Raw genomic sequence first — 15,675 nt, 5'->3', positions numbered from 1 at the left:
CATTATAAGTTAATTAATTTTAGTAATTATTATGATATGTAGAAAAAAGGAGAATCCCGCACACTGTCTTCACTTAGGTTGGTTTTTATTGCAACGTTTCGGTCGTCAGACCTTCATCAGGCATAAAGCAGTACTGACAAACAGTCAGCATAAATACATCTCTGAGATCAGCGGGGGCCAATCAAATGACACACACCAATCCGTTACCATGGAGAGGGACTGCCCACAGGTGAGTACAGGTGGTATATTTTTTCCATGATAAAAGGAACATTTATAAATATACACAAAATAGAATAAGATAGCTACAATAGAATAAATCAATCAGTATAGTAAAGGCAATATACAATGAAAATTGAAAACCTTTTTAAATGTACTGACTGCGGAATGAATATTGGACAATTATATTTAAGTAAAACATGTCCCTGGAGGGCATAATGTCCAATACATGTACTGGGGGTCAGACCTAATAAATTACAGGTATAAGGGTCTGTACTCCAAAATACACTACATTGACATCACACACAATGACAGCGGGAGATCAAACAGACTAGAACCAAGATATCAAAAAATCAAGAAATAAATAAAATATCAGAAAACCCCAGAGGTGAGAAAACCTCAAAATTCACAACATCACATTTAGTAAGAATTCATCATTTAAACCTTTTGGGGCTAAGGTGTCGCAAGTGAAAATCCAATATGCCTCACGTCTCTTAAGGAGAAGGTCATGGTTTCCGCCTCTGGGTGGTAGAGGGACCATCTCCATGCCAACTACGCTTTGTTGGCATGGAGATGGTCCCTCTACCACCCAGAGGCGGAAACCATGACCTTCTCCTTAAGAGACGTGAGGCATATTGGATTTTTATGGGGAGATGCGTCATGACCCAAGGAAGCCAGGAAAAAAATAATTTAGATTTTACGACCTACGGTTCAAGAGTTATAAGCCAAAACGTAAAGTGGGCTGTTATAGCGCCACCATGAGGCCGACCGATAACATTATAAGTTAATTAATTTTAATAATTATTATGAACCTACCCTCCAAGTTTTGTAACTATAGCCCTTACAGTCTCCGAGGAAAAAATACTTGAATGTTATTTTTCGCACTTTCCCATTCATGTCAATGGGGAAATTTAAATCACTAATAAATTCATATCAATTAAACTATACAACATTTCTCTTAAAAAAATACAAGCACACCATTCCCGATGAAGCCGGTCAATTTGACATATGGCTCAAGTGCGTACAGTCAAAACTGTGGGAGGAGTAGTGATACAAAGTTTAGGGTTACTCCAGTAAATGAAAGTATAAAGTGTTACAATTACAATAGTCTGGTTGCCCTTTAGGGCAACCACACTAATAAAGTGTTACGATTACAATAGTCTGGTTGCCCTGTTAGGGCAACCACACTAATTATTGCTTATACATCAATGAGATTTACATTAGACAATTACAAATCCGATCTTTTCTCCCCGATTCCGTTCTTTTGAAAATCATGTGATTGGAGCCGATTTCCGATCACCCGATCCGATCGGGACAACCCTAGTAATAAATTCATGGTTGAGTAACATTTTGTAACATTTTATGGACTATTTTATTGGCATTGTTGTATGATTTGTTTAACCTTACTTACTATCTAGTCCGTCACCTCCAGAGTGAATGTGTAAAACTATGTCAAACAGCTTCGTAGCTCTGGCCTATCCCTGTCTGGCTGTTATAAATACCTCTGTACATGTCTGAGACATACTTCAACTGTGTTGTTGGCCTTGTCTGCTGTTGTCAACCTGAACCACTGGCAGTCTACTGGGAGATTAGCTGGCCTGGGTACTGACATGCCTCAATGCCCCATACAAGCAGGACACACGCACGCACGTACATGACGCACATGCATATTCTGATGGGAGTTGTTCATGGACAAACTGGGTAAAAAAGGTGTCTGTTATTAACCCATTCAGGCCTGACGTCGAAATAAAAAAAAAAGTTTTCTAAATCATGACAATTTTCTGAAAGATTTGAGGCACATTTTAACGATTTTTCAAAAATAGCATAACATAATGCTAACACCAAAAGGGGTTCCCGCCCAAAATTGGTTAAAGGAGCATCTCACAAAATACACGTTGGAGTTATTCTATACATAATCTAATCTCCCATAATGGCCAATATAAAATCACACTAAATAATTTGTCTGGAGAGTTAACGTTTGACTTTGAGAGTTTGACTTTGTCATCAGGAGCACTCGGTCCATGTCGACTAGAGTTAAATCCAGCTCTGTGAAATGATGGCATGACTGAAGTGTCACTGGTGCCTGTTCATTGTGGGCACATTGCGTGCAGGCACTGTATGTACAGAACTGATGATCTGTCACTGGCTGGCAGGGAACAGACTTGTATAGTAACATCACTTTGCCCTGCATGCACACTGAAGTAAGTTCAGTGCACTACAGTAGGCCTACATTTATTTAAGGTGCAACAGCATAGTCACAGTTGTTGATGTACGGTACAACAATAAACGATAATATTATATGCAGACATAGTAGTAGAGTCTTGATTTTAACTGCTGCTCTGCATGGTTTCTGTTTTGAAGCAAATAATAACGAAAATGCACAGATATCAGTTATTATAATAATTGGAATATCCAGCTGCGTGTTGCGGGTTTAATCCCCATTGCGTGTCATTCCCCATTTCCTGTCAGTCTACTGTCTTATAATTAAAGACGTAGTGAAATGAATAATACAGGTATTTTATTTTGTAGTTATTTTGTAGCCTCCCTAGGGGGGCGCCCGAGAGGCATCCTAACCAGATGCCCGAACCACCTCAGCTGACTCCTTTCCAGGCGAAGGAGCAGCGGTTCTACTCAGAGTCTCTCTCGTGTGACTGAACTTCTCACCCTATCTCTAAGGGAGATGCCAGACATCCATCGAAGAAAACTCATTTCGGCCGCTTGTATTCGCGACCTTATTCTTTCGGTCATGACCCTAGGTCACTAGGTCAGTAGGTCTTTAAAGGCATAAAAAGCCCCAAAAACGAAAAAGGAAATGCTCTTACTAGATTCTTTGAAACATCCCTACACTCATTATGCCCCCATTCCAGTGACATCACACTCTGGATGGTCACATGATTTCAAATCCCAGCATGAGTAGCTGCTGCTGCACGTTGTAAACAGAGGTTCCCCTCGGCTGACCCGGGCTGACTCACCCACCCAGGGCTGCTGCTTTTACAAGAATAATGTCATTGGCGCCCAAATTATATTTGTCTACTCATCCGGATTTCATGTCAGTCCAGCTGGGGAAGGAAAGGGGAGGGGTGGAGTTCATCTCACGTTACCTCTCTGACTCAAATAGATGCTGTTTTTAGTGTCTGACACTCACGTGCACTCAAACATGTATGTACTCAGCAGAGAGGGGTTTGGCTGCACGGGGAAGAGCTTAGCTTCTCAGTGTTCAAATAAAGAATAGATTGAAGAGTGTTTGAAGGGTGTTTATGTGTCACTCACTCATTCAAGTACAAAGCACTAATTGGTTTGGCATGCGTGATGTATAGCACAATTCAACTATATAGTAACAATGTAGTTCCCAACAACCTGTTCATGGTGCTCTATATAGTAACAATGTAGTTCCCAACAACCTGTTCATGGTGCTCTATATAGTAACAATGTAGTTCCCAACAACCTGTTCATGGTGCTCTATATAGTAACAATGTAGTTCCCAACAACCTGTTCATGGTGCTCTATATAGTGACAATGTAGTTCCCAACAACCTGTTAATGGTGCTCTATATATAGTAACAATGTAGTTCCCAACAACCTGTTCATGGTGCTCTATATAGTGACAATGTAGTTCCCAACAACCTGTTCATGGTGCTCTATATATAGTGACAATGTTGTTCCCAACAACCTGTTCATGGTGCTCTATATAGTGACAATGTAGTTCCCAACAACCTGTTCATGGTGCTCTATATAGTAACAATGTAGTTCCCAACAACCTGTTCATTCATGGTGCTCTATATAGTAACAATGTAGTTCCCAACAACCTGTTCATGGTGCTCTATATAGTAACAATGTAGTTCCCAACAACCTGTTCATGGTGCTCTATATAGTAACAATGTAGTTCCCAACAACCTGTTCATGGTGCTCTATATAGTAACAATGTAGTTCCCAACAACCTGTTCATGGTGCTCTATATAGTAACAATGTAGTTCCCAACAACCTGTTCATGGTGCTCTATATAGTAACAATGTAGTTCCCAACAACCTGTTCATGGTGCTCTATATATAGTAACAATGTAGTTCCCAACAACCTGTTCATGGTGCTCTATATAGTAACAATGTAGTTCCCAACAACCTGTTCATGGTGCTCTATATAGTAACAATGTAGTTCCCAACAACCTGTTCATGGTGCTCTATATAGTAACAATGTAGTTCCCAACAACCTGTTCATGGTGCTCTATATATATATAGTGACAATGTAGTTCCCAAACTTCCCAGCAATCTGTTCACAATGAGAGTCTTGTGAATGTGGGGCAGTAGTAGTAATGTACTGTATGTTCCAACAATTTACACACACAGCTTCAAGGCTCTCTCTCTCTCTCTCTCTCTCTCTCTCTCTCTCTCTCTCTCTCTCTCTCTCTCTCTCTCTCTCTCTCTCTCTCTCTCTCTCTCTCTCTCTCTCTCTCTCTCTCTCTCTCTCTCTCTCTCTCTCTCTCTCTCTCTCTCACACACGCACAGGGGAACCCTCTCACACTGTGATGTATGATCGCATTGGCAGTATCACCTGTTGCTAATATTGTGCCATGCCTATGTAACGATACCCGTCCTCCATCACATGAAAACAAGCATGCCCTACATATAGTCTCCTGGGCTTCTAGCCATGATCTCGTGGCTTTATTCAGGCTAGCAGAGTTACTGTAGGGCTGGTCTGAGAATGGCGTTGAAAGCAGTGTCCACAGATCTGGAGTGCTTGTTGTGCCTACCCCTACCTGACGTATAGCCTGGGCACCAGGATTTTTCTCAATAAAAGCTACAGGCTACGAGAGCTTTTATTGAGAAAAATCGGTTTGATGGAAAAGTAAGCCTGTTGTCCTGTTGTTCCTGCCTGTCGACTACAAAACAATACTACAACATGACGTAACGATATCATCCCCTCCGACAAGATCATACGGACTTTTGAAACAGAGACCAGGCTTTCCTCCGAGCTGGTATGCATGCTGGGGCAATGTTATTATCATTGAAGGCAAAGGTGCAGTATATCACAGACGTACAATACCACAGCATAAAACACAACACCAGCATTCAACTGGAGTCCGAACAGCCAGCCTGCTCTGAGTCTGTGTACAGTTACTGGTGGATGGATGAACGTACCACGTATGGAATATGGATGTACAACATGATGATAGAACAGCTGTAGCAACTGGCTGCACGCTCGGACGCACACACGCGCGTCTCACACACACACAGTGTCTCGCGCAATGTGAACATTTTAGACACAATGTATGCATCCGCTCGTGTGCACAATCACAAAATCTGAGATACCGGCGGACACTGTTGACACAGTATAATAATGCAGGCGTGCGTGACATGTTTGGGCACAAAAGGGACATGTACATACAGGTACTCTTAACAAACCCCTGACACTGACTCAGACGTATTGGTCGGATCGGCAGGGTGCCGTAGTGAGAGCAAATTGTAACTACAGAACAGGTTGCCTCCCATGTTGTTTCCAAACCTACAACTTTGAGAAGCTACATCATTGAAATCCAGTATCGCCAAGTAAGTCTGCTTATTATAAGTGACTTTGGGCTTGTTTTTCTGTAAAGTTGCTTCTAAGTATTGGTAGTTGCGGAACTTGCAGAGTTGTATTTCTTTTGGTTCAAGTGTGTACTTGCTTATTTTGGCTTGTTCCTTCCTGTGTTGTTTAAACCAGTGATTCTCAAACATTATCATGCAGTAATCCTGGTCTCTATACTACCTCCCCCTGGCCAGCCGGGGCACCTGATGGTAAGTAAGTAAGTAGCCTTGCCGAGCCATGAGGCCCATAGCGCAGGAGCCTATCTCCTGTTTCTGTAGCGTGAGGCAGCTTGATGTACAAGTACACCCCCTGGACATGACGCTAGTATGTCGCAGGGACTTACCCCCAATCCAACCCTTGATGCTGAGTGCCAAGCAGGGAGGCACTGGGTCCCATTTTTTTAGAGTCTTTGGTATGACCCGACTGGGGATTGAACCCCAGCCTCCCAGTCCCAGGGCGGACACTCAACCACAAGGCCACTGATCTGGCACCTGATGGAGGGGAAAGGAACTACTTGGAATAACGTGTTCTTTCCATGCGCTACGTTCAACTGGGGAAACTCCCCCATGTCAGGTGAAAAGAAGCGGCTTGGACTCCTCCATACAGTGAAGGAAGTATGAGGTCAGTCCGTTGCTCTCCCCAGGTTTGGCAGAGGGAGTGTAGCGCCCAGGATTACATTAGACACTGGGGGTTACAAAATCATGGGCCAGGGAACCCCATACAAAATGTATGTGGTTAAAATTAAAATAGCAGATGTAAAAGCTCACACTGTCACATCGCGATGTGTTGTGAGCTTGTATATCCTAGATTGGCTATTTCCAAATCGCTGATGTGTATGGTTAAAGTGGCAAAACTGACGTTGATACTATTAACTCATTTTGCTGGGGACCCCCTGGGCAGTATTATGCGTGTCTTAAGTACCAGGTCTTATGACTTAACTTAAGACCTGGAGGCGTGGTCAATGCTGTTTGGCCACTCAGAATAGCCAAATGGCATTGATCACGCCTCCAGGTCTTAAGTTAAGTAATAAGACCTGGTACTTAAGACACGCATAATACTGCCCCCTGTGTCTGTGGTCATGAGACATAGTCGCTTATTTTGGTGTTGTATAGGCCTATGATTAATACTTTCAGCGCCATTGCCGACAATTAAAGTCAATTGAAGCCTAATTTTGATACTGACGCTTAACGCCATTGGCGACGGCCTACGGCAATTGCGCTTTTATGGCGCGTTTGATTGCTCGAGCCATAATACTACTCACGTTAGCCGGTTAGCTAGCTGTGTTGTTAGCACAGCACTGGATCGCCCATCTTAAATCGTCGTCGCCATAATAATCCATTCTATCCATTTCTTTCAATCGCCTGTATCTCCTATTCCTTGTCCCAGATGGCATTTTGGTCAAAACAGCGTTTCTTTGACGGCACAGATATGATGATCTGGAGCTCTGCAGAGCTCCGGTCTGGCTTCAGATGGTAAACAAGGCCTGTCCGCTCCGTGTAGTTTCCTAGGTTAAGACATACTGCTCATGGACCGGAAATGGCGGCTTTTCAAAATAAGAGCTCAAATTAAAAAAATGCTGGCGTGAATTAGATCCTAATTTTTCAATAAATGATAGCGGCCTAAGTGTTAATTAATTCAGTTTAAAACATTGACATTACTCAATGTTTAAATGTGAGCATCTGTCTTTTTTTCATTACTTGGCTTGTATAATTGCATTGCCATTCTAAACATTTTTGCACCACTAGGCTAGCGTAAGGTAAGGTCACAGCTTGAATGTTGCAATGTTTTCCTTGGAAGGGGAGCAGGGGATAAGTATGCATGTGAACCTGTACTTACCTGTGGCATGCACAACACACAGCCTGTTGTTTGCTATAACTGGTGGACTTGTGCCAACACACTAAAACCTCCCTGCCCAGGTGTGTTTGCTAGCGATAGATAGACCAGGGGTCTTCAACGTCTTTCATGCCAAGGACCCCTTAGCTGAAGCTGACAGAGATGAAGCAGGGACCCCCAATACATTGAATACAATTGTGTTGCAGATTAAACCTTCCCCGTGACTGTGAGGCAAAAATGAGCCTCAGCCACGATATGCACAAATTAAGCCATTACACCACCTTTGGTGAATGACACACGAGTCATTGTAAAATGTCCCATTTTACAAGTTTTCCAATGTATCTTTTGAAGCTCACAATGTGTCACATCACGAGACATTGTGAGCTTGTAGATCATCTATTTTCAAATAGAACTGTAGCGGAACTGTAATTGTATATAATTGTAATGTAGTGGAGTAATATTTGCCTCTGAGATGTAGTGGAGTAGAAGTATAAAGTATTGAGTACTGGCAAATTCTATTGCCAGTTGCAATAGAACCTTACATCGAAGACTAGACACCTATTGCCACTTTGGTATAGGTGGCATGAATCCAGCAGTGACTGGACATGTGACTCACTTGTTCATAATATTTAAAGGCCACTACAACCTGTAGTAGACAATGGCTACAGACTGGGTTGTCATCATTCCTTCCTTATGTTTAAAATCTAAAAAGGGTGTTTTTTTACATCACTGTGTTGGTTAGACTTTGGACCAGTTTTTAGGACTTGCAACTTGTACTGCTGCTGAATATTTCTGTAATTGTCATGTCTCTTCATGCATGACATTTATATAACCGTTAGTCCGTGTATATATAGTATTCTTTTTTTATGTGTTAGTTAATCAGAGTAGAAAATAACCACTCAGCCCAGTTAGAACATCGATTCCAGGGAGATTGAAGCATGTCCAATTAATTAAAGTATTTAACTCAGCCCAGTGGACGCAGCACACACACATTGCATGCACACACGTCTCCAACTGCTCTCAGTTAATAGCTCCTTCAGGCTCAGGACTCAGGCTTTCCCTATTAACATATCGACTAGTTATCCAAGACATTTTAATCAACTTAAGCCCAAAAGAACAAGGATTAAGCTATAGCTTATTGGCCCCTGGCTGTAGAAACCTTGCTGGGGTGTTGGAAGTCATGCCTGGGTCCTATCAGAAAATTCCTTGCCTGCAATTTCATGCATCTGTTCTTCCACTCGTACTGCAAAGGTTTCTGGCAAAGGTCATAGATAGCGGCGCTGATTAGCTGTATTACTATAACAAAGGTCTAGCACTGTGGCTCAAGAGGTAGAGCAGGTCGTCCAATGATCCATGGGTCGGTGGTTCGAATCCCGGCTCCTCCTGTCTACATGTCGAAGTGTCCTTGGGTAAGACACTGAACCCCAAATTGCTCCCTATGTAAAGCGCCTTGGATAAAGGCGCTATATAAATGCACCATTTAGCACAGAGGTCATCGCCATGTTGGCTTGTGGTGGACATTTTTGATCAACATATTTATTTTGCCACGGACATACAAAATGAGTGGACAATAAATATTACCAGAAACGCATAAATAGATAGCCCTGAATAACAGCTCTGTAACTCTGAGTGTTCAAATGGAACCGAACGGACCCTTACGGGTCCATTTGAACACTCGGAGTTACAGGGGACCTTCGTTACGTCACCAAGAATGGTGGTCCCTTATTGGCTGTTGGATGATACATACATACATACATACATACATACTGTACATACAGAACAAGTCCTAATAAGTCCAAAGACTGTCGTATCTGGTGTTGTATATGGTCATGCCATATATGGTCATGCCATATTAGTCCATCAGTAGATGGCGCTGTTGTCAGTCCAAGTTTGAGGGCTGAGGAGCGGAGCGTCACTCACTGTGATTGTTTTTCACTTGAATGGGACCGACGGGAGGAGAAGTGATCATCAGCAACCCTCCTCGGGTTTGCACTGAGAACCTCCTGCGCTGGGATCTGGGCCCTGAACACATCCGGGGGAAGTGTGCCAAGGCCATCGCCAAGCGCAGGAAAGCATACAACACCGTGGGCTCCCTGGACCTGGACAGTGTTACCTTCGATAACACCCTGAAGGCCCTGGCCCATGCGGATGCCGAGTACACGCTCCAGTACAACACTCTATCCTTTCTCCAGGATGTGTCTCCCAGTAAGGAGGTGAGGACCGCCAGCGCAGAGGCAGATGAGAAGATGATAGACAGTGACGTGGACTTGGACACGATGCAAAGTAGAGATAATATCTACCAGACGATTGTAGCTCTGGGGATGAAGGTGGATAAAGACAGTCTCACTGCAGAGGATAAGAGATATGTGGAGAGATGGGTTGGAGAAAGATTTGATCGTACAATTCCAGAAGTTAATCGTCTGGGTGCTTCTAATATACAACAGATGTCTGACGATCTCATATTGGAGACCAAGAAGGTAAATGATGATGTGGGTTCCCTGGACCTGGACAGTACCACCGTCAATAACCTCTCAAATAAACTGGCCAACATTAAGGTGGAGTACATTGACCAGATGAACATGGTGGACTACCTCTGGCGAGTGTCTCCCTGGAAGACGGTGAGAAAAGCCAGCTCTGATGCCTATAAGAAGCTGTCCGAGTTGTATGAGGACATGACGCTCATGAGAGACAACGTGAACCTAAGGATTGAGAATTCACGTTGTGAAGAGAACTCGACCATGTTGAAAGAGCTGGCGAAGCTACGTGCACTGCAGAGCGCTTTGCAGGGCTTCAAATCCCACACCGACTCTGTCCTGAAGATGAACGTTGCAAAACCTGCAAAGGACGTCTCTACCTTCCTGGAGGAGCTGGCCCATAAACTGCAGCCGCTGGGAGACAAGGAGAGTGCCAACCTCTGTAAGCTAAAGAAGGACTGTCAGAAGAGAGGTCTGCAATTCAACAGAAAGCTGTATGCACACGACCTGCCAGACCTCATGGACCAGGTGGTGAAGACCCAGTATGGAGTGGATCACAACCAGTTGAAGGAGTATTTTCCAGCGGAGGTCGTGACACGAGGTGTGCTGGACATCTGCCAGGACCTGCTGGGTCTGTCATTCAGCCTAGTGCATGGTGCCCCAGTGTGGCACCCCAATGTCATGTTGTACTGCGCCACAGACCACTCCTCTGGACAGGCAGTGGGACAGTTCTACCTTGACCTCTTCGCCAGAGAAGGAAAGGACGGACATGCAGCTTGCTACTTCCTGCAGCCTGGCTGTCTGCTGCCTGATGGAAGCAGACAGATGCCCATCGTCGCCATTGTGACCAACTTTAGCAAACCCACAGCCGACTGCCCTTCCCTGCTGACGCATAACGAGGTGATAGATTGCCTCCATGAGCTTGGTCACGCCATGCACTTCATCTGTGCTCAGGTTGACTACGCTGTGTTCAATTCATTCCACGTGGACAGGTACTTTGTGGAGGCTCCGTCCCAGCTGCTGGAGAACTGGGCTTGGGAGAAGGAGCCACTACAGAGAATGTCCAAACACTACAAGACGGGAGCTCCGATTCCCGACGACTTGCTGGACAAACTGATCAGGTCTCGCCTCGCCAACACCGCCATGGCGACGCTGCGGCAGATAGTCGATGCTGAATTGGACCTGGCTCTTCACAAAAAGACTACATCGGATCCGGCTAAGAAATATGCCGAGCTTTGCAAGAAGATTCTGGGAGTCTCCGCCTCTCCAAACACACCAGCTCCATTTTGTGATGGAGATGGCAAAAGATATCGCTACCTGTGGAGCGAGGTTTTGTCCATGGACATGTTCTACAGCCGTTTCAAACGGGAAGGCATCATGAACCCTGAGGTGGGTTTGCACTACAGGAAGTGCATCCTGAAGCCTGGTGCTTCTAAGGACGCTGAGGAGATGCTGAAGAACTTCTTGGGTCGTGAACCGAATCAGGAAGCGTTCCTCCGGAGCAAAGGACTAATTCCCCGTTCAGACCAGAAGAAGCTGCAGAAAAACGCACTCAGAAATAATTTTGAAGCAGCTCAGTAAGTGGGTGACTGCCCTTGGGACGAGACAAAAATAGTCAGTTTGAACAGGCCCAGGTATCTTGCAGTGACTCATAGTGACCACTAGAGTGACTAGACCGTCCTTTCTTCCACCAGGACACAGTCTTTGTCTTCCAGTGCTTCCAATTGCCAATGCTTTTGAAAAAAGTAAGTATGAAAAAAATCATTAACATGTTAACATGTTTTTCAGACCTCCAGTTCTAGGAAACACAGAACGGGGGGACTTTTTTAAAGCTCTAAGGTATATTAATGTCATAGTAAAATCTTGAAAATGAGTGGAATGCCCCTTAAGTACATTTTGAATAGCGAACATGTACTTGTAACAGACTATATCTACAATAGGGCATTGATGCTTTTACAGTAGTAAAACATGTGAGTACTAAGTTCTTTCCCACACTGCATGTGGATATATAATTTGCTGCATCTCTCTCAAGTATAGGCTACATTGTAAAGCTTGGTGCTGCACGGAGTCATGCTGTTGCTGTGTCTCACTGATGACAGCCGTGGCCGGAGGCATTGTCTTGTTCCTGTTTTATATACATTGAAACATTCATCCCATTCTCATGAACACCAGATCTCAGGGGAACACCTTGAGGGAATTTCTTCTAATTTGGAACAAACAAACGTCCACTTGGACTCATGGGTGAAATGATTACTGTTCTTCCATCCCTGGCAAATAAACCTTATATGCCTTCATACATTATAATTACTTGCGCAAGCAGAGCGTGCAAGTAATAGTTTTCGTTTTCGTATGTCGCCGTTTGATGTGTATGCGCCGTGCCAGCGTATGACGTAATGACTACTTGTGCTTGATATGGCAGTGGTGTCAGATTACATACATGTATACATAGGGGCATTACCTTTAATCCTCCCGACACTAAAACATATCGTCATTACGTCACCATCGATAACCAATTACACCCTGGCATTGGGTCCTTTAATCCACATCTTTATTACGTCATTGAGAGCTAGTTGTACCAGTTATACCCTGACGTCATATGCTGCTACGATACATACGCATCAAACGGGGCATACGCAAAGTAACCACAGTATACAGCTAATCAACTTACAAATTACATATACATATACATATAGGCATTTCCTTTAATCCACCAGACAATGATCGACATATACGTCACCATCGAAAGCCGTCACTCATCCGTATTAATTAAAACATTACGTAATTGATTGTTGTTAATTACGTAACGAAATAATTAATTTGAAATGCTTAAATAGATTCATGTTCCTTCATGTTCTTCAACAGTTCTTCAACAGAAGAACATGAAGGTAATTCATGTTGTTCTTTCACAGAGAAGCTGAGATTTGACAGTTTGTAGCGGTCGAGTGCAGTTCTAGTTATAACTACATTTATAACACCTTGAATATCCTTTTAAAATGGTATATACATTCTAAAGCTCGCTGCTGCTTTGCTGTGAATCATTTGTAATTTAGTTAGCCGAAGAGCTGCCATTTGTCTTTACTGTCATTTCAACAACAGCCTGTTTGCTAAAACCTTACTTAACCCCCTGCATTTCTGCTCTCTCTGCTGCTGATGACATCATGCTTCAGGGAGTAATTACTCCTCATCATGGGTGTCTCACACCAGTCACTGTCCCCAGGGAGGAAGTGCTTGACCCACACTCACTAACTGATCTACATCAGTAATCAGATTATCTGTGTGTGTGCGTGTGTGTGCGCGTGTGTGCGCACGTGTCGAGGGTCTGTTTTCAAGTTGGCATTGTAAAGGTCAGTAGTTCGGGATTCTGCCCCGGGATGCAAACTACTGAGAATAATAACCGACCTGCAAGCTTGTAGGTCAGCTATTTTATTTTGACTACTTCTTAAATGTTTTTTTATCTTAAAAAAAGAAAAATGTTAAAAGGGATATTTACCTCCTCCTCGCAACCCATAAAACTGTGTCCACCACCCACCGATGGGTCCTGTGCCAGTTATACTGGTAAATGTTCTTCTTCTGGGAACGAGAGGATGATCTAGGCTGATTCCAGTAGATCTCCCTGTCCCGTTAACATCACGGTTTGAACTGGCTGCACTTTAAAGGCAGACACTGGAATGGAGTTTATAAAAAACAAAGAGACCACAGCTTGTCTTTCCTGGACCTGGGTTAGTACCAGTCCACCAAACTGTAATTAGGGTGCCAACCATAAACAGGAGGTACTGGTGGTGGCAGTGGCTCAGGGACACGCTGCCATGGATGACTGCCTTCACCACGACAATCTGGAGTTTCCCCTCTCGGTGTGTGTGATGTAGGGCCAAACGGCCACCCTCGGAGGGAGAGAGAGACAGAGAGGGCTGGGTACAGTTGGGGAATAAGAGGGCGATGGGTAGAATGAGATGAAGAAACTAAAGAAAGAAGCAACAAAAGACACACATGGGACAGGCTTTGTGAGACAACAGACAGGGCATAGTAGAGGAACACGAATACACACACACACACACACACACACACACACACACACACACACACACACACACACACACACACACACACACACACAGGTTAATGGTCTGCCTCTTCTCTGATGAACTGTAGCTGTGTAAATCTCATTCTGCATGCAATTACTTTTCAGTTTTATGTGACAGTCTTGTTAGCTGTAAATGTTATCAGTCACCTGTTGTTCAGTTGTCACTGACTGTAGATTGTTTTAGGGACTTCCCGCTCCTGACTCCAAGTCCATTGCTACTGGGGAACACAAACGATAACCGCTCACGCGACAACGCCACAACATGGCACGGCACGGTGTGTGACGTCACGTGGCCTTGTGACAGCCTCAAAGAGTCCCTCATTTGAGAATGATAGAAGAACAAAGACATCGAAGAAGAGAATATTTAATGGGTTCTGTGAAAGAGGCCGTTGTATGGTTCAGGTCAGGATCAGGGAATAGACAACATTAGGTGACCGCCTTCAAAGAGTGAAAAAGGGTGGAGAAAAGATTACCTGAAGAGGGAAAATAATGAGTAAAGGGGTTGGACACAACGATAGGGTCTAGTGTTAGGAAGTGAGTTGAGCAGAGTCTCTCCTGGCCTGTTAACCAGGGGGGTTAAATATAGTGTCTGACGGTGTGTGTGAGCGATGCACACCCTGCCTCTATTGGCTCAGTGTGAGAGCTTAACAGGAACAACAATGACATCATGAGTTCCAGAACAGTGGGGTAGCTGCTGGCAGACAATATTGAATTCTCTAGTTGGATATTGGGTGGAAACCACTTATCTCCATATTTTAACTTTTTGTTTAGTTTCCTTTTTTTTATATAAATTTGTGCCCAATTGTGTCACACAAAAGTGGCACAAATAGTCCATCTACAAACACTTGTAGATCTGCAAATTTTGCTATTATTGAATCCTGAAAGGTAACAGTTTTGCACATAATGAGGATTCCACCCCGACCATGTACAGTATTTAACAAGCAATGCAAATATTCTTGGTTTCTTTGCAATTTAAACACTGTAAGCAAAAATCCAGTCGGTCTTATTCCGATGTCTGTCTGATTTGCGTAAACGGATACAAACATGGAGACACATTGTTGACTTATAAGGTCCAACCTTTGAGGTAATTTGACTCATTCCCTTTCTTTGGCTGCTCTTTATGAACTAACTCTTACAATTTATATAAAATTGTGGATTTATATAACACCAACACTGGAGGCAATCATGCAAGGCGCAAACCTGCACATTGGATCAGTTTAGTGTCATGCTCAACTGCTCACACTTCCACATTAAAGGAGAATTCCATGCTAGAAGGCTTTCTTACCTTTCTTACCTTTCTTTGTAGTTGTTACGTCCCCACCAAAGAGGCCCAGGTGTTTTTTTTGTGCAAAAACTCCTTATTGGCTATTTCCCCTACCATAAGCCTTCAATGAATTGCATTGAATTGAATGGGGCTATGGGGTGTTGTGCTAATTCGCTTATTTCTATCGACATAAGTAGTAAAGTGTGCCGCTTGGGATATTATTTACATTATGAAGAGAGGATATATACA

The 15,675-nt window shown here is 43.6% G+C and overlaps 2 protein-coding genes across 3 annotated transcripts in view; both read left to right on the top strand.

The window, feature by feature from the left end:
* The window catches only part of peak1 (pseudopodium-enriched atypical kinase 1), a 170,224-nt gene that overhangs the window by 15,763 nt on the left and 138,786 nt on the right, over nt 1-15,675 (top strand). The window lies entirely within an intron of this gene.
* On the top strand, nt 9,548-11,662 carry LOC306923258 (thimet oligopeptidase-like; the record flags this gene model as incomplete). The annotated part of the gene is made up of 1 exon (XM_079501291.1): nt 9,548-11,662. The coding sequence occupies one exon, from the start codon at nt 9,548-9,550 to the stop codon at nt 11,660-11,662; it is 2,115 nt and encodes a 704-aa protein (XP_079357417.1).

This window comes from Electrona antarctica, assembly GCF_951216825.1.
Source record: "Electrona antarctica genome assembly, chromosome: 5".
NCBI classification, from domain to species: domain Eukaryota; kingdom Metazoa; phylum Chordata; class Actinopteri; order Myctophiformes; family Myctophidae; genus Electrona; species Electrona antarctica.
This window is presented reverse-complemented; position numbering and strand designations above follow the sequence as displayed.